We start from the raw sequence: 25774 nt of genomic DNA on the forward strand, positions 1-25774 counted from the left end.
ATTTTCCCTTTTCTGTTGTGTTTTCTAATAATTGGTCAGGGATAGACATAAAACTAGAAAGTGCCTGAATAGTTGTTAGTGGGGAAAAGTGACTTTTGAGAACAGTTTTGAAGAATGAGATTTTTTTCCCTTTTTAAAATAATTGGGAATCTTTTAAAAGATCAATTCTATAAAAGATTGGGTATTCCGTGCAGTACCTAACCTATGATAGCTATCTTTTGTATTATAATAGTGAAAAGGCACTTGGAGACACTGGGCAAGACCAATCTTGATTCGTTCCCTTTTCTTGGCAGTTCACTGTGCCTTCAACTCCCTTTGGGGAGCATTGACAGAATTCCAAGTGTATTTACTGTTATGTTAAGAATGATGTCATTTTAAAGAAAAACTTGTTTTTCTACTTTTATTTTTCTCCCTTTTATTTTTCCATATTCCAAGAAGAAATTATTTGTTTGGTTTTTGTTTCACCTACTACAAATCCCATTGTTGGTAATGTGCCTTGGTAGAACCACAGGCTTCTTTGCATGAGTGCCAGCCATTATTCTAGCTTATGTGCATGAAGAACATTATAAGGTTGCTTAGAAACCCATGAGTGCAGCACTGAAGACTTTCAAACTTTTCATTTAGGTTTTATTATCCAAATTAAAAAAGTGTTTTTAATCACTATTAATTATATTAATTTTATAACTATTCAAAGAAGGTTTTACATTTTTATTTCAGTTCTTTTAGTTGTGGTCTTTTAGTCTTTTAATAAGCTGCATATAGAGGTACTTGCTGAAATTAATTTATTTTTTCCTTTTGTAAGGTGGTGTGGGCTCTCATCAACCACATATTTCAGGGAAATGTGGACCACTTGGATACTCTCAGATACGTGGAAAGAGTGGTAGTGTGGGTTCTGATTTACAACTTTTAGGATTAAATAACCATCGGCAAGATAAAGGTACATGGACTATAAACATACTCCACATTTCTGCACACCCCTTTGAGAGTATTATTGTGTTGTCCTGTATCAGGCCTCTTAGTACATATTTTATTTTTATTTGGATCAAATATGATCTGGCAATTTTCTCTGTTTAGTAAAAGAACATAGATGAGATGAAAAAACAAATAGCTTGTAGTCAAAGCATAACCAAACAGAAACATGGAAGTAGAATTTTTGAGAAACCATGTAGCTTGTACTACACACATGAAATTAGATGATACGAACATTTCATCTATTAGCTTGCATCTTTCACTCAGGTAAAGCTCTGACCTTCACTTGTAATAGTTTGGGTAAATGTATTATTTCACTGCAAATGATTGCTGTAATAGTATACCCAACCAGAATAATTGTCTCTGTCTTCTTAATGGTATCCTATCGAATCTAGCATTTTGACTGTTTTAGACTGATATTTTAAAGATGGTGATTGTCATGGACTTGAGGGTGATTATCAACTGTGGGTTTGTCTACATGGAGAGTAATTCTGGAATAGCTGTTCCTGATTACCTCCAAGTGGGAATGCTCTTATTCCAGAATAAAAGTGTCTTTATTCTGAATTGACTTAATCCATTTTGGATAAACCAATTTGGAATAAGGCACTCTTGTTTTGGAATAAGAGCATCCTGCCTTATTCTGGATTAACTCTTATGTGTAGACAAGTCCTTGACAAAATAATGCTTGATTCCTCCTAAAATTAGTTTTTTTCATAGTATTTTAAAGCCTAATTGAAGGACAAGTTGGATAGAAAGAGAAGTAAAATTAAAATGGTGTTGGTTGTTACAGAGGTTAATTAGTATAAATAATATTTTTTCATTCCTTCTAATATCAGTTTGTGCCAGCCTAAATTTTACCAAGACCCAACGAACTTTTTGCAGTCCAGCAGAGCGTACTTTGTCCTTTCCAAGTTCTAACACAAGCCAAGGGGCCTTCATTCTTCCATCTTATCCACTCTCATCACCTAGAAACAGTCCAAAGCACACCTCCCCTCCTGCTGAATCTCCAAAGAAGTCTCAAGATCATGCTGTTAGCTTTTCAAATTCCTGGCCTCTTAAGAGCTTTGAAGGGTTGCCCAAGCCAAGTCCTCAGAAGAAGCTTCTCAATCAAAAGTCAGGAGACAATGCAGGTAAAAATATTGCAGAAAAATAAAAGTTTATGGTCACACTTTGAAAGTGGCCTTCAAAAAAGTGTATGCAAAACCTGCATCTGTGTGAATGCATTGGGAAATGTGCACTTATCCCGCTTGTGCACGTAAAGTGGGTTTTGTATATTTACTGTTGTAGGCACATGGTCAAGAGCCAGCTTTTGAAATTTTGGCTCTGTTTTTTTTTAAATTTATAAACTAAACATTTGCAGTTAGATTAATCTAAATGTTTCTGCTTTTATACTCCAGATAAGTGCACACATGTAATGTGCTAGGCAAGAATTGTCTCAGCTGGAGATTGTTTTTCTTTACAAATGCTATCTAAAAAACGTAAATGCTATAAAATACCTTAATGAATGAATATACAAGAAAATGATACTCATTGCATTTTGCCTTTTTTCCCTTTTAATCTTTATTTGGAAACATCTGTATTCTGTGACCAGTCCCCACAATTTCACACCCATTTAAAATCTAATTAATTAAGGCCAAATGTGCCTGTAATTGGAATTTTTGTGTTAATTCCATCCCAGTTTCAACATCAGTCATTGCCATTAACTCTCAGTGTAAGACCTTGTCTATGCAAGGAAGTTGTACTAGTTTAAACTGAAATTGTTTTTAAACGGATTTAGTTAAACCTTTGTCTAGACACCCTTATTTTAGTTTAAGGGCAGCTTATTTCAGTTTCTTAGGGTACATCTTCACTGACAACATTAAAGCGCAACTGCAACATGGCTTGTGTAGTCACAGCATAGCTGGGAGAGCTCTAAAAAGACCACCTCCACAAGGGGTGTAGCTGCCAGCTCTGGGGAGCATGGCTCACAGCGCTGGAAGCACTGTCTATACTGGCACGTTACAGCGCTGAAACTAGCAGCGCTCGGGGGGGGGGGGGGGGGTGTTTCACTCCCCTGAGCGAGAAAGTTGCAACGCTGTAAAGTGCCACTGTAGACAAGCCCTTACGCTGATTCTTAGGCTATATCTACACTACACAGCTTTTAGCTACATGGCAAAACTTTTGTTTTTCAGGTATTTTGTTTTTGTTTTTAACACCTCTGAAAGACAAACGTTTTGTCGTCCAGTTGCCAGTGTAGACATCTACACTGGCAATTGAACGACAAAACGTTTGTCTTCCAGAGGTGTTAAGCCTCCCCCTGAAAGATAAAAGTTTTGCCAGCGGCAAGCACCGGTGTGAACAGCATGTTGTCGGCAGGAGCGCTCTCCTGCCAACAATGCAGACGCCGCTCGTTGGGGGTGGAAGTCTTCTGTCGGCAGGAGAGCCAACAAACAGCAGCTACGCTGCATGACTTTTAGCGGCACAGCTGTAGCGACACAGCCATGTCACTAAAAGCTGTGTAGTGTAGACATAGCCTTAACGTATTTAAACTAAAACAAAATGGTCCTGGTTTAAACCAAATGAAGAGTGATCACACAGCTTTTTGCCGTGGTTTGACTAAAGCAAGTTAAAATAACACTTTTAAGTTCAACCATGCAGCTTTCTTTTGTAGAAAAGCCCTAAATTAGTTATTTGGCAGTTTTCCCACTAAAGTGACTGTCCTGATGAAGCACAAGTATTAATAGCTGATTTTTTTGCATGCCTAGCCTATTGCATGCCTAGCCATTTGTTCTTTCATTAGAATAGTCTTCTTAGCAAAGCAGCTTTTAACAGCATTTATCGTGGAACCAGACAACTTTTACTTATTCTAGATTCAGAAAGATAAATTTAAAGTACTATTTAATGTGTACTTTTTATTCCCCCCAAACATATGTAAAATAGACCAGTTTACTTCTCCTAAGAGGAAGTATTCTGGACAAATGGGAAACACTTTTGTAAGCCGCTGCTAGTGTAATTAGGTTACTGTAATAGTAGAGCGTAGGGGCAAAGATGCCAGAAAGTTGGCAAGCAGTGAAAATACCTGAGTAAGGAGCTAGAAGATGTTAAATATAGTATTGCTTGACATATTTTGTAAAACAAACTAAAATACAATATTGAAAAACATGGATGCATAACTAAAATATCAAAGGTTTACTTTTGGCAGTTCTTTATGACCTTTCACATAGCATAAATAGGGCCCTACCAAATTCACGGTCCATTTTGGTCAGTTTCACTGCCATAGGATTTTTTAAATTGTCAGTTATGTGATTTCAGCCATTTAAACCTGAAATTTCAGTGTTGTAATTGTAGGGCTCCTGACCCAAAAAGGAGTTGGGGGCAGGAGGTGTTGCGGTACTGCTGCCCTTACTTCTGCGCTGCTGCCTGCAGAACTGGGCACCTGGCCAACAGCCTCGCTCTCTGGCCACACGATTCTGAAGACAGCTCAGAAGTAAGGGGTGGCAATACTCTCATCCCCCTAAAATAAGTTTGTAACCCCCTCCTCCCTCCGCGACTCCCTTTTGGGTCAGGACCCCCTAATTGAGAAACACTGGTCTCCTCCATGAAATTTGTATGGTATACACACAGGACATTATTATTTTTTTCCATATGTATAGTTTTAAATCAGGAATTCACTCTCAAAATCCATTGTGAGTTACTGAATTTTGCAAACTTTCAAGTAACTGAAAACCTAGAATAAAAAAGTGAGGATTATGCATCACAAAATGTACCTCAATTAATTTTGTCACTGTAATTTAGTATTAATTATTTGATACTTCATGGTATGCTGATATACTTCAGCATATTTTGTAAAAAATAATGACATTTTAGTAATATGAGACTTTTTTTTTCTTCCAGAGAGGCAGTTAGATATGGCCAATTTTATGTGAACGTTATAATGCATGGGAACAAATAAGTGTGATTTAGTAGGGTTTACTGTATCTCAGTAAATAGAATTAGGAAATCTCAAAGGAAAGGTCTAAACAAATTTATCCTCTTATTGGTGTCACTAGGTTTCTGCACATCATCTCTGTCATGAGCTATTTGCATATTCTGTGTGCAACAAAATTATATGTGGAATTTCCTGGTGAAAATGCTGTGCTGCTTCAACCAAAATTGTCCTTAAAATATTGAAATAATAACTAAACTTCATTTCACAAATGTGTATTTAGTAAGAAGAAAATCACCTCTTTTAAAAAATATTTTTGCTGTTTCATGAAAATTGAATGTGTTTTATCCTAATGACTGATGTGTTCCCACTGTTCTTCTGAAATGGTGACATATGTCTGTATCTTACCTAGGGGAAAATTCACAGGAGAAGCATTCTCCAATTCAGCTTAAACCAGCCTTGGTGAGATCGCCAGCTTCACGGAGAGGATTGAATGGGACCAAACCTGTCCCCCCAATACCAAGGGGGGCAAGCCCGTTGCCTGATAAATCTGAATTAAACACAGCGGGACAGAAAAATGAAGTGTCTGATGATATTTGGAAGAGTGAAAAAGACAAGAAACTTGCAGTTGATCTTTCAGAATTAAATGTCCATGATAAGGAGTCAGACCAGGAAGAGGTTGGATTTAAATGTGATTTTACGTACTTTAAAAAGATGCTAGAATATACATTTTATAAACAAACAAAAAACAACAACCCCTGCCCATACAGATACTAAACCCAATCCCCTTTAAAATCTCAGGTGTAGAAGAAATGAATACAAAAAGACTACATTAAGATAATGTAACGTGTCTGGCAGAAACTAACTAAAGCAATGGGGGGAATTATGGGAGGAAGGATAGCTCTGGTTTGAGCATTGGCCTGCTAAACCCAGGGTTCTGAGTTCAATCCTTGAGGGGACCACCTAGGGATCTGGGGAAAAATTGGTACTTGGTCCTGCTAGTGAAGGCAGGGGTCTGGACTCAATGACCTTTCAGGGTCCCTTCCAGTTCTATGAGATAGGTAGGTACATCTCCAATAAAAGTCAGTATTGAAGGACACTCTGTGTGCCCTGGGCATATCCTCATTTTACTTTCCTATTTTGAGATTCTCAAATCAGCATGTTGACATTCTCCATTATAGTATCACGGCATGAGTTAGACATTTACACAGCCTCAACTCTCTTTGATTTTGTCCAAGGTGAAACCACAATGCTACCTTTAATGTAGGACTTAATTAATCCTTTATTTTATTTAATGGTTTTATAGAAAATACCAAAAAGCCAAGTGCTTGATTACTGTGACTTCTGTTTAACTTCCAGAAATCTCTTGTTCAAACTCTGTTCACCTGTAGTTTGTTGAAGTGCACTGTCACTGATGCAGGCAAGCACATCCTTGCTGCAGCCCTTGACACATGCTTAAATTTCCACGGAGTGAAATGAGAAAACCTGATCTAAAGTATTAATTAGATGAATAAGGGTGTCACCTATGGAGTCATGTCAGTCCATAATGTGGAGCCATTATGATAACACAGCTGTAATACTGAATCCATATAAGACAATAGGTATAGATCATGCCTGATTTGGCTCTCCTCAGGGGATGGACAGACACACATTGTATGGAAAATTGTAATGCATCTTTGATAGTTAAGTTAAAGCTTTTTTATATTAATAAATGATGATTTTTAAATAATTTTTATCCAGTGGGGTTTCATCCTCTGAAAATCACAAACTCATGTATAAAAAGAAAGAAAAGCAGTACATTAAATTAAAGATTAAATCAATCCATAAATATACCCACCACACTAGGAGTCACTGAAGCTGGGGTGGTAATGGGCATATGTCTCAGTTTGCATCTTTTACTCCCAAGATCTTAAAAAAAAAAAAAAAAAAACCCAGAAAAAGGGTCACTCGTGAACAGGCACAGATGCATGCCAAGGTACTCCATACTCAAATTAATCCTAGCTCTCTACTTACCTTCCTGTGGCTCTCAAAAATCTATGGGTTGGTCCCCATCCTTAACCCTTAAAGGTGGTGTTTTGGGGCTAAGGGATGAGGGGGTTCGGAGCTTGGTGGGAAGGTGCTTTTGAGCCTACGGGTGGGTTGGGGAGTAGGGGGTTTCTGAGCAATGAGGTTTGATTGGAGGAAACTCAAGAGAATGTGGGGAACTCTGAACCAGAAATGGGTTGAGAGGGTTGATTGTGGGAGAATGGGGAGAGCTGGCAAATGAAGGTGTGAGTATGAATGGTTAGTGTGTGCGAGTGTGGGGGCACTGAGTGGGTAGAAGTCACTAGTGAGAGATTGGAATGTGAGAGAAGAGACAGTGAATGGGACAAAATCGTAAGGGGGTCCCAGGTAGAAATACTGTTTTCTCCCACCCCACCCTTTACTGTAGTTTGTTCCAATCTCCCTCTGACTCCTTCCCCCAAAATCCTGCCTCATAATACCACCTACCAGTGTTTCCTACTCTGAGTATCTCCTGCAAGGAGAGGGGAGAAGATGCAGTGGAATGGGGCTGTAATAGCTGTAGTTACCCGAAGTATGTTGTGAAACAGACTCCATTGGTGGACTGGGGTGAGAGTCACCTTTGCAGTTCTCCCAGCACTGGCTAGCTCAGGGAGCAAAGATCAGAGCTCCCTTCCACAGATCGCCATTGAGCCAGCTAACTCTTCTGTTTAATGTGAACCTATTTAAGATTGATTTTTTTTTTTTAAAAAGGATTGATTGTGTGTTTGTGTGAGAAACCTTTCATTTTAAGCTTTGCAAAACATCACTGGATATGATGTGCATACAGCATTTGGATTTGCATTGTGCATGTCTGTTTCACTTTATAAGAATAATAATGACCTCTGACATTAAGCTAATAAATAACTTACTGATACATTGACTCCATATAGATTACCTTGCCCAAAGGGAGCATAGATACAGCGCTGTCATCATACAGTAAATAAGAATTACGTTTTTAGAAGCAGGCTGGTATTTGACAACTTGTTCCTGTGTTTAAATGAATTATACATGCAGTGTGTAAACTCTGACATGGTTTTCAATTCTGTTTAGATGCAGAGTTCACTTAGGTCTCTCCGTAATAGTGCAGCTAAGAAGAGGGCAAAACTGAGTGGCAGCACTTCAGATCTCGAGAGCCCCGATTCGGCGCTTAAACTTGATCTGACTATGGACTTCCCTTCCCGCACTTCCTCTCCAAATGTGAGCTCTTACAGTGAAAGTGGAGTTTACAGTCAGGAATCTTTGACTTCGCCAGTGTCCACAACCCCTCAGGGAAAGATAACGTGAGTGTAATTTATATGTTAAACCAACATTGAGAATTCTGACCTAATCGCTGTTGGGGTTAATTAAATATTGAATGGTGGGAAACCTGCATTTTTTTAATATGACATTGGTTTGCTTAGTGCCTAGATTTTATCTGAAAGTTATTCCCACTTAGAATACATTGTACTGTGGTTTAATTCATTCCTGCTTTTTCTTTGACCCAGTGCCAAGCTCTAGCTATAGTAACACAAAGTAGCTGTTAAAGCCCTGCAGTGGCTAGTAAATATTTTATAATGAAGCTGAACCACAGACAAAACAAATGAGTAAAACAGAGACTGAATCAGGTGGAGAAGGAAGAGGTTTCTTATTGCAACCTGGAAAGTTAATCAGAAATGCATTTTCTTAAACAGATTTTTGGGTGGGGATGAAACAAATAATATAAACGTTTTTCATTGTTGCTAAACCTGAATTATCAACTAATGCAGCATTTCCATAGTAGTAGTAATTGCTGAGAATTGTTTTCTATGTAATGCCTTCATTCTCTCAGCTCCTTTGCAAAGAGATAGTGTATTGATGGGATTTGTTTTTATGGTGCACTAGGTTGAGCAGTTAGCTGCAGTATATACTTATTTTTAGTTTTGTAAAATGAAGTGGGAAATATTTTGCCGAGTGTTGCAAGTACAGCCTCTCCTTACCTTCTTCCTAGGCACATGGCCAAGCTGCGTGCAGCTCAGGCTTGAAGAACGTAATGCAAAAATCCAACAGAAAAAACCACTGGCATGCCATGTTGCAGCATTGGCTCTGACAAGGAGTGATGGGAACAGTATTCTGTAATACAGAACATTTCCATTAGTCCCTGACATTGCAGCCTTAATGTATGACAGTGCTCACAGCTAATGCAAGTCTGTCTAATCCACCAGGGAGGATATGACCTATCTAAAGAAGTTTGAATTTGTGCAAGAGTGACAGAATGCCATCCCAGGAGTCATTAAATACCTTGAAGTTTCTTTATATATTTAAGAGAGTTTAATTCAGATGCTGATATGGGCCTTGTTGGAGCCCTAGGCATAGCTGACAGGCTGAACCAAAGTAGGCCTGGCCATGGCAGAACAGTAACACAGTAGGTGTCTGCTCACCAAGTGAGCACATTCCCGACCAGAGAGGATGGTACAAGAACACCCAGAGTTCTCAAGTAACTACACAAATGCCCACAAGAGATGGTACTAGGGCTCTAGCTAGGCCTACAGCTGGCTCTCCAGCATTGGAGGTTGAAATTCTGTGTTCACAGAACAAATACCAGCTTGGGCAGGAGAAATGGAAACGTCTCCCATATACCTGCCTCATGTCACTTTTTGCTCTTAGAAGGAGCTACTCATAGTGGAGTGGGTGATGGACCTGGTCATTACCAAATGAATTCTTTCTCTAATCTGTAGTAAACGTGACCATTTCTGGTGATGTGCTGGAAATGTTTTGTACCCAACATGTACTGTTTTCACTTTAGGTGAAAAATGTTCTTAGGCAGGGCCCCTAGTGTCATTCAGAAATATATTTATAGAAATGATTTTGTATTGCAGCAGTTCAGACATCTTTCCTCTACTTGGATGCAAATCACATCCAGCAAGACTGTCTTCAGCAAGGAATAGAAGTACTAATGTAGAACAGAACTCCAGTGCAGGTAATTTGTTGTGCATAAAAAGAAATATATAACTAATTCTGTCAAAGTAAAACCATTTTAGTTAAGGTTCTGTCCATTATTTTCATAACGAGCCCTACTTAAGTAGTATCTAATTTTGTTTGGTCTTAGTTGACCTATTAAATCTTAGCCCAGAAGTATTTTTTTTTTTTTTTACTTTATTAGATTTTAATTGACCATTTTGAAATCATACTGTGGGCTTGAGTATGAGAGGAGACTTCTGGGATTGTTTCTTTTCCTTTTCCTGTAACACAGCTAGGGCATGTTAAAACTGGCTTCAGCCCTGCAGAGCTATCACAAAATGTGATGATTTGATGAGGGGGGTTTTATTTATGAAATGGTGACGCACCATTTCAGTGATACATAGTGAACACTTCACTATGGATTCTGTTGTTCAGGGATAACATTTCATGATAAAGCAACCTCTAATGTGAGCATAATTGGCCAACGTCTGAACTATGGAAATGGATCTGGTGATTATGAAGATGACAAGCAGAGAGAAGTATCACCTTGTGTTTTTAAAGGTCAGAACAAAGAGCATCAAAGGCATTGTAAACCTACAAAAGGTCAGTGAGCTTCCTATGTTCCTGTGATGTCCTATTTATGGCAAAAAAAATCCCAAACATTTGTTAGCTTTTTATAAATCAAATGTTTCATGGAATTCAGCTTGGTCCTATAATTACAATCTCTATTTATCTTACTAAGATATATTTCTGAAATCAACAAGCAGTTAATTAACTAGTGTTAGATAACTGTTAAAGTCTCCAGGATAGGAAAAGACTTGAAATTAATTATCAAAATCTCACTTTTCTCAGCCAAAATATGGATATAGCTTTATATGTTTCATTTTTTAAATTAAGCCATTGTTATTGGTAAAGTTCAGGCAGATAAATCATAAGCTTTTGTGTTTAAGTTCTCATGAAGTCTTGAAAAGTTGTATTGATTTAGCATTGGGCACATATTAGTAATATACAAAAGCTACTGCTCTGTGCATCATAACCAGCTTACCTATGGTGAAAGGATTATGGCTTTTATGTGTTTCTCTGACTGGCCATTGTTAGCATATAGCCATGATAGTGTCTCTTTTTGACCAAGAAAGCTAAAAATGAAAGTCAGATTAAGGGATACAGTCTTCACCTTTTACATCGCTTAAAATCTGGCTGATTGGTAGTGGCTAAACTAAATATCCTGTGCCAGTATTTTAGTGTCTGATGTGAAATATATTGGTCTTATCTCAAAGCCTGATAGACGTGTGATGTATAAAGAAAGTCTCCAAGAGAATCTGTCCCCAAAGAGTATGGTTTTCCGCCTTTTTTTTAATTTCTTTTTAACATTAAAAATTTTGGGACTTATCTACCCTGCAAACTCTCCAGTCAGCATAGATATAGTGACGTGATGCCATTACAAGAGGCTGAAAGCTGAGCAATTGGAGTGAAGGGGGGGAAAGGAATTTTAGTCAGACTGTTTAACACTTTCGTTTGTTAACACCAGTTTAACTCCTGTTGCCTATGAAACACCAGGACTGTAAGCCTTCTGGGACAGACACTGGCTGCTTCTTTGTACAACATGTAGGACAATCCTTGGTTAGGTTCTTAGCTGCTACTGTAATATAAGTAATATTTGGCCAAAGATGCAATTCCTATGCCTGTTTGGTTAAGGTATAAAAGCTCGCACTAAACAGCTTGTTAGAACCTCAAGAAGTTATTCAATTAAAGGAGAGATGACCAGGCTTGATGTACCTGATAAAATAAATAGCAACTAATAACCCCTTTTTTTTGGGAAGAGAGGGGATGGGGGGAGCAGAGGAGACATTAACCCCTCCCCCAAAACAAACCAGTTCCAGGCTTTCTATTATGTTATGTAAAATAAAAAAGGGGGGAGGGGAGTAGAAGCAAAAATCCAGAATCAAAAAACAATCATTTGCTGGTCAGTTTCAACAGCATCAGCCCCATCTCCCTAAAGTTAACTTTCCATAGGGAAGGAATTAGATGGAGGTTGAGTCAGGAAACAGAACAGCTCTCCTGGGACAGAATCTTAAAGGACTTAAGAATTCTTTTGACTCTCCAGTTTGTGTAGCCCTGCCGTGGCTTGGTCTCAATCCTCTGTATTCAAAAGTCTTTGTTATAAACTGTCAGATGTAATCGCAACAATAAGATAAAGTCAGGCTTGCAGCACGTCAGCATCTATTTGCCATAACATTTTTTGACTGTATTTGTGATTTTTTTTCCAGTGACTATTTGACTTTCCTCAAGCTGAAAATGTTATTAACTCCATGGGAGTTATTTAATGCTAAAGAATGTAATGCCAGTCTGCCATTGTTACTGACTGACATTGCCATATATGCAAACAGTGCAACTAGAATTAAAATATAAAATGTATGTTAACTGAAAAATTGAAGAACTGCTAAATTGTGCAGTAATCAACACAAAGTGCTCTTTGGAACAGGAAATCAGTGGTTTTCAATTGATGCTAAATTGGCACAATTGTGCTGGATTATTGGAAAAATAGGTACGTGGAAAATAATTATGTTAAGCAAGTTGGTATTTAGTATATTTGAAAGTAATGATATTTAGTATTTGTGATATAGTACTTCTGAGAATTTCAGCATTAAGCAAGCCTTGCAATACTCTAGTCAATTAGAAATACAGTCCTGCATAAAAGTGATTAATCAGTTGAAACTAAGTTTGGTAAGATGATACTTTAGAAGAGTGCAATATATAGTATTGGGTAAACTACATGATTTAGCTCTTCTTTGTGTGTAATTTTTAGGATTTACAGGGTCAACATCTAGTTTACAGCAAATTAACAACCTAGACTTCATTTCACCGAGTGCCCTGTCTGAAGATTCTGTAGTAATTGTTGGAAAAGGTATTTTAAAATAACATTTTATTTTCTATATATGCAATACAATTTTAGTATAGAAACAAAGCCTGTATTTTTGGACAGTCAGGAGAAGGGAGTTGAAATGAGCCCATTCAAATGTTTATAATTTAAGGATTAAACAATCCCCAATTTTAAAATAAATTAGAAGTATTAAAGTTGAAAAAAGGATTGGAATTACTGTATATTTTTACACTCTTAGTGAGAAATGTAATATACACTGTACTACACTATTAGCATTAAATAACAAAGAACAGTGAGAAAATATGAGGACCAAATTTTGCATGTATTCCCACCCATTAAGTCCCATTGCAGTCAGCAGAAATACATAATGTAACTGGGTAGAATTTGGCACTAACGTTATAGCAACTCAGGTTTTATTTTCTGGAATTATTTTTGCTTTGCTTTAGTTTGTTACTGAGTGACTTCTGCTGTGTGAAAATGACCTCTTGGTGAGGTTACAATATGATAACTATTTCAGGTGTTTTTGGAAGCCCCCCATCTGCTTCATTAACATACAGCCAGTCCATGATATCGTGTGTGGAGAACGGAGACGTCCTTTCTCTCAAACAAGGCATTGAGCCTCTCTCAGGGATCTATGGGAGAGCTGTCCAGCAGAACAGTGCACCTTTCCTTGATACTGAACATGAGAAAGATGTAAGAGTGTAAAACAGATTTGATTGTTTTTCAAGTGTCGCTAGTGAATATAGTTTTATGCTCTCCAGATTCTGGTAAATAAATGTTTGATAAAAGTACAGTCATCGTTATCTCAGGTGGCTGATAATGGGATACAGAGCTTTTTATTTCTTGGTCTCTGGTCTAATTCCAGCACAGGCTGGAGACTAAAACTCAGTGAATAATGAGGAATCATTTGTCAATATCTTGATGACCTCTGAACAAAATGTTGCTTTGTCTGTTTGCACACTTTTGGTAAACATTCATGTGAATAGTTTTGTTTGTACAAGTGTTCACACAAAGTTGTCTTTAGACCTGAAATAGAGATGTATTTTATTTCATCAGTCTTTTTATGACAATTCAAACAGATTAAAGGGATACATTTAGTGAAGGAATTCAATTGGTTGTTGCAAATGTTCAGTTCAATGCAGTTGTTTGTTCAGCTGTTGCAGGTACTGAAATGTATCAACATCACATAATAGCCATTAAAACTGTTACTAATTAGCAATTTTTGTTAACACTCTGAGCAAAGAGACCAGGGATTGAATGGACATGGAAAATGAACTTCCCACTGGCCCCCAAGGTAGTCCCGTCCTTTCATGGATCAGAGGGGTGGCCGTGTTAGTCTGGATCTGTAAAAGCGGCAGAGTCTCCTGTGGCACCTTATAGACAGACGTATTGGAGCATGAGCTTTCGCGGGTGAAGCATCCGACGAAGTGGGTATTCACCCACGAAAGCTCATGCTCTGTCTGTTAGTCTGTAAGGTGCCACAGGACTCTGCTCCTTCCTTTCATGATCAGGCTATTTTGTCAAGGCAGTGTGAGGAACCAGCTGCTGTTACCGACCATCATCTGTTGTGTGGACAAAGAGAGGACTGCAGACTTTTAATCCAGCACCATTCATAAACCATACATTCCCTGTAAATAATCTTGTCTCAGTGTCTGCCCTGTGGAGAGATTTCATGAAGAGCTGTGCTGCTACTTACATCTTGTTCAGCTTTCTTATGACTTTGAACGTTAATATTTATTTGTATAAAATAACACAAAGTCAAGGTACTACTTCAAAATGAAAATGACATTTCTTCCTGAAAATGCATGTCAAGTAACCTCTAAGGTTGCTAAAATTTAAAGAAATTAATGACCATTTATCTGTTTTCTCACTTTGTTTAATCTGTGCACTTGACTGCACTTTTAATAGTCAGTTTCACTATTTCCTTATAGATAAGGGAGAAAATTAGTAACTGAAAATACTCCTAGACTTTAAGGCCAGAAGGGACCATCATGATCATCTAGTCTGACACCCTGCACATCGCAGAACCTCACTTGCCCACTTCTTCAATAGCCCCATATCCTCTGGCTGAGTTACTGAAGTCCTCAGATCTTGATTTAAAGACTTCAAGTTACAGATAATCCACCATTTACCCTTAAGCATAAACAGGGGATCACAAGAACCCGTTAAGTAATTTTTTAAATAATCAGGTCTCACAGTTTGAAGACTGCTCTATCAAAAAATTGTTTTAAAAAAAAAAGAAAAGTCAAATAATTGAAGTTGGGCTGGACTCCATACCCTTTACTCAAATTAGTGAGTAGTTATTCACACAAGTAGTACCATTAAATCGATGGATTCACAGTCCTGCTCCCCCTAATAACTTAATTATTCATAGATTACCACGAGTGATTATTTCTGTGCTGCAAAGAGTCTCGTGCTCATTTTACACAATATAAGTAGTCCCAGTGCAGGGGCGGCTCTGGCGATTTCACTGCCCCAAGCACGGCGTCATGCCGCGGTGGGGCGCTCTGCCAGTCGCCAGTCCTGCGGCTCCGGTGGACCTCCCACAGGCGTGCCCGCGGATGCTCCACCCCAGCCGCGGGACCAGCGGACCCGCCGCAGGGACGCCTGCGGGAGGTCCACCGGAGCGGCCTGCCACCCTCCCGGTGACCAGCAAAGCGCCCTCTGCGGCATGCCGCCCCAAGCACACGCTTGGCGTGCTGGGGCCTGGAGCCGCCCCTGTCCAAGGACTTCAGTAGTAGTAGTAGTAGTTGTGAGCACCTTTGTTTAGCAAAGAAGATTCCCAGGGCTAAGTTATTGACTGAACTATTTCAGTTCAATTACATTTTACTGTGGGACTTTCTCTGTTTTGTGCAGATGAAAGTTGCCATGTCAAAATCTGCCCGGGATAAGATGAGGCAGAAGAAGAAAGAAGAAAAAGAACAGAGTCATAAAGAACATCCGGAAGTCAATGATGTTGAAAAAAAGGAACAAAATCCCTGGGAACGACTTAAACATAGTGAACCAGAGAAAATGGCAACAGAAAGTAATGTTTAATATTTTGTCAGTTTAATGGCATACTATTAAATGGTGTTGACTAAGAAGTATGTTCTAAATCTGGTATAATACTAATTATTTAAGGTTATGACTGCCCAAAATGATATCAGGTATTACTGAAATTTTATGCTTCAATGTAATTTTCATGAGTTTATTTGTTGTTGGATATAAAATACTAACAATAATAAGGAAGGAATTTATGACCGACAAGCTGACTGTTTCTGAGATCTTTATAGAGTACAGCATAGTACTAAGAAATAGCAACCTCTTCCCTTTTTCTGATTTTCCTGTTCTTTCTCTGTTTTGTAGGTCTAAGTTTTTATGGAGATGTGTTAATAACATCCAAGAATGAGTCTTTATCTTTAGAAGATGTTGCCTTCAGTACTTCACTAAAAAGAACATCCAGTTTAAAGAAGACACAGTCTTCAGTCTTGCTAGATTCAGGTAAGCTGTTACAGTTAATTAAATGTAAAACACTGTATTAAAATGTTTGGATGCTGGCAGATGAGACAAACCCATAGTGTAATTGGGCTTAATACGATTTATTTTAAAACTGCAGTTTCATTATTTTTTTCTATTACAGGAATAATGTGCAGAGCTGTGTATGCTCTTACATTTTAGCTCAGTGCTAGCTACCACTTCTTATTACTAATAAAAAAAAATCATTACAGAGAATAAACTTACATTTTGCAGGTATAGAACAACACTTCTAATACATTTTTCACATCTTTATCTTCTTTTGTGGAAGAGGCAGATACATATCCCAAATCTGAAAGCAGTTACAAAGACAAATTTTATTAATAGGTTGAAACCCACATTAAAATACTGCATCCCCCAATGAGCATAAAATCCAGACCCAATGTTATTTATGTGTGTTAACCAAATGTGGGGAAAAAGACAAACACATTGGGTGATATTTTGGCCCTATTGAAGTCAATGGCAAAACTCCCACTGACCTCAAATAGAGCTAGGATTTCACCCAAAGTTTATCATACGGTAATTGCTAAGGCTTAGATGCTAAAGTTGCATCCCTGACACCTGCTAAGGCACTCAGGTCCTGATCCTACAAAGACTTACACATCTGCTTATACTTAAGTATATGAGTAATCCCATTGAAATCAGTAAAAAAATTAAGCACATGCAACTGAAGTTTTAGATGCTATACTTATGAGTGTAGAATAAATATACCTAAAACATAACCACCATTTTTACTTTTTAGTCCCGGACTCTCTTTACTCAAGATACCTGAGAAGCTGCACAGAGGTTGTAAGAATCGTTATTGGGTGGAGGGTTCTAGGATTTTATTTTATTTTATTTTTTGTGATATGAGTTCCATTGCAATGCTCAGTCTCGGTAGCTTCTTCCAGAATAGTGCACAGCCATTTCCCCATAAAGTGTGTTGTGTTTGTTCCCGATAAGGGCATGCCTACCATCCAGATGTTTTTAGCTCTGAATATATTATCTCCTTCCTAACATTCCATGATGAAGACAGAGCAATGGTGCAGCTGCAGCTCAGTTCTCCGGCTGGCAGCTCCCGAAGTTTCTGCAAAGCTCTGCCCCAGTCCAGCCCAGGTGGGGGTTACAAGAAGCTGGGAGATTCTATAGTGTTTGCCAACTGTCAGTGGTCCCCAGGGACGCTCCAGTAAGTGTGGATAGTCAGAGTGCCATGTACAGGGGACTTCAGGAAAGGTGGCATAGGAACCAACTATCCCGACTACATTGACTACAGGCAGTTTGTTCCGTTTGCACTGTAAAGTGAGCTAAGGCTCTAGTTCAGGGAGTGTGCAGGGTCACTAGTTTTTGATGACTTTACCAAAGGAACAAGAGTTGAAGATGATTAGATGTCTGACCTGCAAGGAAAATACAATTTTAGACAAGTTATTTTTGGGTCACTGAGGTGGTCTCTGCTCTCTTGAAATATTTTTCATCTAGGGTTTGGCAAACAGAGACATTTAAAACCCTAGGGGCTTTCACTTTTCCCCCCTTTCTTAGTGACTCAAATTATTTAATGGAGTAAAAACAAAGTTAAAAAACTTCAGATACTATATGTAAGGGAAGATTAACTCTGATGCAGTATTAATATTTGATAGAAAGCCCTTCAAACTGGAGGCTTATTGCTGCAATGCTGGTAGTTCTTTAGCCATTATCAATAGGCTAGAATAGTAGCAACACAGAAACTAAAAAACAAATGCATTTTGGATTATGAAATGATTTAGAAATTCTTCTTTCTAGTTTGCTAGTAAAACATATTGAAAATCTACAGCTGTCTTTGCGATTATATTATAGGTAGTGTGATACTGAAACTGAATTTGAGCAATAGCTTATTACAATTTAAAATGAATGATTCACTAGCAATCAAGTTCAAAGGAATGATTCAGTGGTGTTAACTATTCCTGCTGGGAACATTTAATTGTGGAATTCATGTATTTTTATGACTGCATAGCTTGGAACATTATAGATTTCTGGGGAGCTATTCAATCCTTAGGCCAAGATTTTGTTGCCTCTCCAAACTATAGAACCAAATACCTGTTTATATCAGAAAAAGTGTGTAATTGAGAAACAGCACATCATTTCTTCTGAATTCTGGAAAAAATTCTGAGTTATGGGTATATAAATAATTTTCAAATTAGACTTCTAAATAAATTCAAATGCAGGCAGTAGCCTACTTAGGTTTGCCCACGATATCTTTGAATACATCTATTTGTCCATGTAAAACCCTGCATTTGTGTGTGCAATTCAAGTTACGGTCTTCAAAATGAGTGTGTGCACAAATTTTCATTTACATGCACCAAATGGTGCACTTGCAAATATTGTTGGTGTAACTGTGGTGACCTTTTTGAAAACTCAGCCCTTTAGGAATCGTAATCTGTCCAGACACCAGCTTTAGTGTAGGTAACTACATTCATGTCTTACTGTTGGTCACTTTCTTCATATTATGAAGATTGTTACTGATTGTTGCTTAAACACTTCATGACTTTACAGATGAAACATCTCCTGGACTGCGAGGGCAGCATAAGGATCGGACCCCATCAGTCATGCATAGTCCAGAGATAATGGATCCATCAGAGTTGCGACCCTTTTCAAAACCTGAAACAGCACTGACAGAAGCATTGCGACTTTTAGCTGATGATGACTGGTGTGTATATGTATACACACACGTATATGGAGTCTGATTATAATTTGCAGCATTTATGTTAATACTTGTTTTTAAAAAATGAAATGTACTTAGCATTTTGGTCAAAAAAGTTGTTTGTTTTTAGTAAAATATAAGAAAAGAGGGCAAGTCCTCATGGTTGCAAAGAAAATATTGAAATAGTGAACCAGGCATAGCCATCTGAGTAATGCCTGCCTGAGTTTGCAGACAGCCTGAGACAACAGTTGTGAGAGGTGGGACAAGCATCTCAGTGGGTTGTTAATTCCAAGACCCAGTGGGTTGCAGAGCTCCCAACCAACATCACTGTGTTGTTCCAGATGTGAGGATGGGCCCCTACTGAAACTCCAGAGATGAGCAGTGGCATGGGCCTATTGGCCCCCTTCCTGCCTCTCTTTGGGTGTGGGGGGTGTGTGATGTATCTACAGCCCCGTCCTGTCTTAATCCAGCCCTGCTACTGTCTGTACCAAGGAATATTTTTGTGAGAGCTTCTAGTTTAAATGATTGCTGTTTTGGGAAACAATTTGTATTCACTATTTGTTTCCTTAATAATCCTGATGGTTGTGCTACTTGGACACAGAATCAAAGGCAGGCCTGGAAGGGACCGCAAGAGGTCATCTAGTCCAGTGTTTCTCAATCGTTTTGATAGTAGGGACCGGCTTTCTGGCTTCCTAAACTGTGTCAGGGAAATCTCAGGGACTGGTACCCATCCAAGGACCAGTTGTTGAGAAACACTGATCTAGTTCATCCCCCTGCGCTGAGGCAGGACCAAGTAAACCTAAACCCTCCCTGTCTGACCTACTCTTAAAAACCTCCAGTGATGGGGACTCCACAACCTCCCTAGGAAGCCTGTTCCAGAGTTTAACTATCTTTATAGTTAGAAAGTTTCCTAATATCTAGAGTAAATCTCCCTTGCTGCAGATTAAGCCCATTACTGCTTCTCCTACCTTCAGTGGACACGGAGAACAATCGATCACCATCCTCTTCATAACAACCCATAACATATTAGAAGACTGTTAGATTATCAGGTTCTGTCTCTTCTCCCCCCCCCCCCCCCCGGTCTTTTCTCACGACTAAACATGCCCAGGTTTTTTAACCTTTTTTCATAGGTCAGGCTTTCTAAACCTTTTATCATTTTTGTTGCTTTCCTCTGGGGTCTCGCCAGTCTGTCCACGTCTTTTCTAAAGTGTGGCCCCCAGAATTGGACACAGTGCTCCAGCAGAGGCCTCACCATGCTGAGTAGAGCAGGACTTACAACAGTCCTGTTTGTTGTCAGTAGCTACTAGTGTGGTGCTCTGCTCTTGTTCGATGATAAGTCGTCTGCATGCGTGTTCTCTCTGTGTACTGCCCCAGTTCTGTGCAGATAGCTGACACAGCAAACCCCGAGAGAACCCCCAAAGACTACAGACTCTAGTAAGGTACGAAGGAACCCGAGCCAGGTGTATTGTCAAACGAAGCACAGTAATAGTTTCCCGTAGACTCTACAAGACATGCTACGAATTTGTGCCCCCTGGCAATGGACACAGCTCAGTCAGTGGTGGGACTTTCCACTGCCCCCTAGGCCAGACAAAGATGTGCACTCCGGGACCTACTTTTATACAGTTATAGGACAGATCACTCATCCCTACTGATGTATTGAGGTACAGCCCCTTGGCTCATTAGGGTGCTGTCTCCCCTTTGATCATGTTGTTTCAAATAGATCTATCCATCATGCTTCCTTTTGACCATGTCTTTAAGATGCACCTGCCTGTTTCCCGTTATCTCTGTGGAGAGTCCTGATGTCATCTTGGCACAAGTTCCTCTTATTAGCACTTATGTGTGGATGCACCTGCGTCTAGCAGCCCTCTTCTCGCCAACTTCTGTGAGTGGGGCCGGCCTCTGGCTCACAGCCCAGCTTTTGCTTAGCAATGTCTGGAAGTACTTTGGTTCAGGCTTCAGGTCTCAGGCTGGGCCTCTGACACAAGAGTTTGTTTCAGGGCCTCATCTTTCTACACTGTTAATATACCCCCGATGGATATTAGCCTTTTTTTGCAGCTGCAGTGCATTGTCGACTCATACTCAATTTATGATCCATTGTCACCCCAGACATTCTAGTTATCTGCTGTCTCTGTGGTTTTTGTGAGCTACTGCTTTTAATTTAAATATCTATTTTATATAGGGAGAAGAAGATTGAAGGACTGAACTTTGTTCGATGTTTGTCTGCCTACCATGCTGATGTGTTGACTGGAAAGCTGCATGAAACAAGTCTGGGTGTAGTTCAAGAGGTTAAATTTTCATATAAAAATCTTATGCCAAAAATATTGTTTTGATAGGACTGAGTAAACATTTGAGTGGCAAGATGTTTTGTTCAGTTGCTGCTGTTTTCTGTATGTTGGCCATCTTTGAACGGATGGGTGCACAGTTTTGTAAAGCAGCCTGTATTTAGGATATTCAGTATTTTTAAATTTGCTTGAAAGCCGTGAAAATTAAGATCTAACCTGATAGCATTTTCATATGTTATGCATATTAACTCCCACCCATCAGGAATCAAGATGAGAATGTCTGTCTCTTTTTCTAAATGACTAAAAATTTACAAAGAAGAAAATAAAATAAAATAAAAAGCTTTACTACTTACACATTGTTTGTTTGGGTTTTTCCTGTTTGCAGGTGAAGAATTTACGCTCAGGCGTTTCCCGAGCTGCTGTAGTCTGTTTAGGGGATTTGTTCACCTACCTGAAAAAGAGCATGGATCAAGAACTAGACAGTACTGTAAAAGTCCTGTTGCACAAAGCCGGGGAATCCAACACCTTTATAAGGGAAGACGTAGACAAAGCATTGAAGGCTATGGTTAATAATGTGACTCCAGCACGTGCACTTTGTTCTCTCATAAATGGAGGTCAAAGGTAACTCCTAAAGAGCTTATAATGAAATAACTAAGAAAAAATTCATTGCATCACATAAGGCACTTAGTTTTTCTTATCAAAGCAGAACATTCAAAATGAAATACTCCAGCCTTGCAAAACTCTGCTTATCCAGAGCAATGTTTTTTGGCAGACAAGTAAGATGTAAGATTTTTTTTCCATTATCATGGTAAAAGGTAAATTAGTAAAATTTGTGTCTGGTTGGTACATTTTATGATAGTTTTGTAAGACTGCAGTAATCTGTAGTAGTGTTCGTTGCCCTATTCTTGAGAAGCCTGATAACATTCATTGTCTTCTGGCAGAGCTTATTTAATCCATCTTCCTCTGCCACCAGTTTTGCTGTCATAAACCTTTCTCTTCAGCAGTTTTGGGAAAGTGATTTTCTTTCACGTCTGGCTACCTCTGAATGCCTCCTTCTTGATCGATTTCACAGCACTGAGACTACACTTCTCCGAGTGGCTAACAAGCTGCTCTTTGTCTCAGCACATGAATTTCGACTTCCTGCTTGGTTTTGGCCTGAGTTTTCATTTTATCAATCATTCTTTGAGTACTTTAAACGAGACAACTTCTCTCCATCTCTTTTTTCATACTTTGAATCCTATTCTCCCCCCCCCCCCTCTTTATTTTTGGTAGAAAGTTTACTCGTTCCCTTTTTTATTAAGCATATTATCTTTTGACCTTTTATATCCTCTATCCATCTTCCATCTATAGGACCTCTAATAGTTAGCTTCAGTCTTAGACATCTCTTCTAGTGATGTATACCTTTTTCATCTCATTCCGCGATCTGCTTCTGGATATATATGAATTTTCAATGCCAAGTTCTCCCTCTACAGTGTCTCAGACAGTCACACTCCTTAACTCAAACTTTAACTTTGTCCCTAGAGTTAAAAATCTTGGCATTATTCTTGATTCTAGTCTTTTTCCCCCTACTTTTCTTGCTGGCAAGTTGGTCTGTTACAATTTCCAGAGTGCTGACAGAATCTGATTCTTTTTCTGCTGGAATCCTTATTTCTGTGTCTTTACTTCCCAGAGGACTGTTGTAATTCCCTGACTAAACTTCTGGGGGTACAAAATACTGTCTCCCAGACTGGGGGGAAAAAATGTTCCAATTGCTTATCCCTCAACTAAGCCAAGACTTGTAATTTGGTGTCCAACAAGAAAATGTGGTTTGTCCCTGTATTTGGTCTGTGGTCTCATTCTCTCTGATAAATTAAAATAACACACGGTATCTGCTGTGATTGCCTAAAGCAGTGGTTCCCAAACTGGGGTTCGCAAATGTTACAGGGGTTCTCAGGAAAAAATTCCCTAATGGCAGACACAGCTGTCCGTAGGGACCCCAGGCAGCATGGGGCCAGCAGTCCGGAGCCCCTGGACTTCCAGGAGCTAAGCAGATCAAAGTAAGCCTATCTGTCACTGGAAAGGGAGGGGGATATTTTTTGCTGTGTTTAAAATTAAATAGGCAGCTAGTCTTGTTTTTAAAATGATTATAAAGAAGTTTAAGCTTTGTTATGACGTGCGTTGTTTTCGTGGACTGCTCAAGACCTGAATGCTTGTGTAGGAGGAGCTCTTCGAGTTGGCTTCTTAAATACCTTCGTGCTGTTTCACATCTGATACTCCTTGATGAAACATAGGAGCCTGGTCTTATAACAGGCTTATTCAAAGTGATGATAAGCTACGAAAGTGAGATCTTGGAAGAGTGTTGCCGTTTTCATAATGTAATCAAAATACTGTAATTATAAATAATAATAATAAATAGTGTGCAATAAGCATGTCATAAAAACAAATTGTGTATTTCCAAGATCACTTCTTTTATAATTTATACTTTGGAAATATTCATTTTTAGGAGGGGGTTCATGAGACTTGACATTTTAGTGAAAGGGGTTCACAGGTTGTTAAAGTTTGGGAACCACTGGCCTAAAGACATTGCTCTGCATTGCTTGTCCTAATTCGGACTACTGTGACAGTTTCTCACTTCTGTTTTCTTGTTTTTAGTGTATTTGACTTTCACTTGGTTTTACTTTTAGTTGTATCCTTGCTTTAATGTAATTAGAAAATGCCGCTGCACCATCTGTTTCCTACTGTTACTTGGAACTGAGACTGTGCAATCAAGTATTTCAGACTCAGATAAAATTTATAATCCAAAAAAAATCCCAAATCCTTCTAGTTTGAAAGCTAGATTAGAGCATACAGAATAGCACTAGATTAGTCCTGCAGTAGTGCTGCCTGTTGTTGAGTGATATCTGTGACTCTGTCCACCAGTATGTTTTGTTCCTGGTCATCCATCAGGCCAGTAGAAAATAGATTGAGGGTTCTGGAAAGCATCTTCACTCGAGCTGTTTCCCCACCTATGTCAAGTCTTGGAATCTACTGCGCTGCATATATGTGCGTGTGCTTGTTTTGATTAGAGGAAAGACCATGATCTGAAGAAGAGCTCTGTGAAGCTCGAGAACTTCTCTCTCACCAACAGAAGTTGAGCCAATAAATACCACTTCATCCACCTTGTCTCTCTAATATCTTGGGACTAACATGGCTAAACTACACTGTATTCTTCTAAGCTGTCGTTCATCATAATTTAATTTTAGAGGGCAACCACTGATATGTCACTTTTCTTTCGCTTAGTATCTTTACAAACTAGTGCAGCAGATTGTCAGTTTACATACTGACATATAATGAGCCCTTAAAAAGAACCAAAAACACTAGGCTGCTGTCTCAATCCAGGCATTGAAATTATTTCACTGGTTGATGCCATAGCTTAGTAAATGTGGCATCCATATGTAAAATTGAAACATCAAGAATATAGATATGACCATTCTGCAGCTTTGCTTTTTAGAGGCCTATAAAGGCTTCACCATCAAATATGTCCATCCCTGATAAATTTTCAGATACACAAGTCAGAATTGTCTGTTTGTGCTGAGAGTTCCAGCATAGCATCTTAAACTAGAGATCCAGTTCTTCAGACGTTAAAGGAGACTTCAGTCACAGTGATGATTAAACTCATCATGAAATACTTGCTACTCTGGTAACAAGAACTTTTAATAAGTATATCTGGAGGAGTACCATATGGTGGCAAATAGGTAATGTTGTACCTATATTTAAGAAAGGGGGAAAAGGTTGTCTGCACAATTAATGATCCATTAATCTGACCTCAGTAGTTTGCAAAGCTTTAGAACAAATTGTGAAGGAAAGAGTAATTACATTAATGGAGGTAAAGGGGATGTGACAACATGGGTTTAGCAAAGGTAGATCCTGCCAGGTTAACCTTGTTGCCGTCTTTGAGAAAATAACTGATTTTTTTTAGATAAGGAAAGTGCAGGAGCTCTAATATACTTGGACTTCAGTAAAGCATTTGACATGGGAAATCATTAGTTAAATTAGGGAAGATGAGAATCAGTACAAGAACTGTAAGGCGGATAAAGAACTGGCTCAAGGGGAGAAAGCAATGGGTTTTGCTGAAAGGTGAGTTATCGGACTGGAGGGAGGTTACTAATGGATTGGTTTTGGGATCAGTCTTATTCAATATTAGTATTAAATTACCTTGGCACAAAAAGTCAGAGTGTGCTAATGAAATTTGCCGATACAAAGTTAGAAGTTATTGTCAGTACAGATGAGGATTGGAATATTATACAGGAAAATGTGGAGAGACAAAAACAGGATGAAATTCAGTAGTACAAGGTGCAAGGTCATGTAGGATTGAATGAATTCTGCTACAAGCTGGGGGCTCCTCAGTGGGAAGCAATGAAAAGGAGAGAAGCCTGGGTGTGTGGGTGGGTCGATCACAGGATAACTGAGCCACCAATGTGATGCAGCTGTGAAAAAGGGAAATGCAATTCTAGGATGTATCAGGTAAGGCATTTCCGGTAGATAGAGAAGTATTAATGCCATTGTACAAGATACTGGTGAAACACCTCATTTGAAATACTGGGTAACATTCTGGTCACCCATGTTCAATAAAGATGAATTCCAACTGGAAAAGG

At 38.9% G+C, this 25774-nt stretch overlaps 1 protein-coding gene across 1 annotated transcript in view; it reads left to right on the forward strand.

Annotated features, from left to right (window-relative positions):
- Nucleotides 1–25774, forward strand: part of TOGARAM1 (TOG array regulator of axonemal microtubules 1) — a 79399-nt gene that overhangs the window by 21968 nt on the left and 31657 nt on the right. The window contains exons 5-17 of the mRNA XM_039533707.1: nt 803–937; nt 1806–2099; nt 5286–5551; nt 7967–8196; nt 9751–9851; nt 10268–10435; nt 12639–12737; nt 13231–13406; nt 15570–15738; nt 16059–16193; nt 18732–18885; nt 21059–21164; nt 21547–21782. Of these exons, the coding sequence (XP_039389641.1) occupies nt 803–937; nt 1806–2099; nt 5286–5551; nt 7967–8196; nt 9751–9851; nt 10268–10435; nt 12639–12737; nt 13231–13406; nt 15570–15738; nt 16059–16193; nt 18732–18885; nt 21059–21164; nt 21547–21782 (2269 nt within the window). The remainder of the gene's footprint in view (nt 1–802; nt 938–1805; nt 2100–5285; nt 5552–7966; nt 8197–9750; nt 9852–10267; nt 10436–12638; nt 12738–13230; nt 13407–15569; nt 15739–16058; nt 16194–18731; nt 18886–21058; nt 21165–21546; nt 21783–25774) is intronic.

The sequence above is a fragment of the Mauremys reevesii genome, linkage group 4 (assembly GCF_016161935.1).
Source record: "Mauremys reevesii isolate NIE-2019 linkage group 4, ASM1616193v1, whole genome shotgun sequence".
NCBI classification, from domain to species: Eukaryota; Metazoa; Chordata; order Testudines; family Geoemydidae; genus Mauremys; species Mauremys reevesii.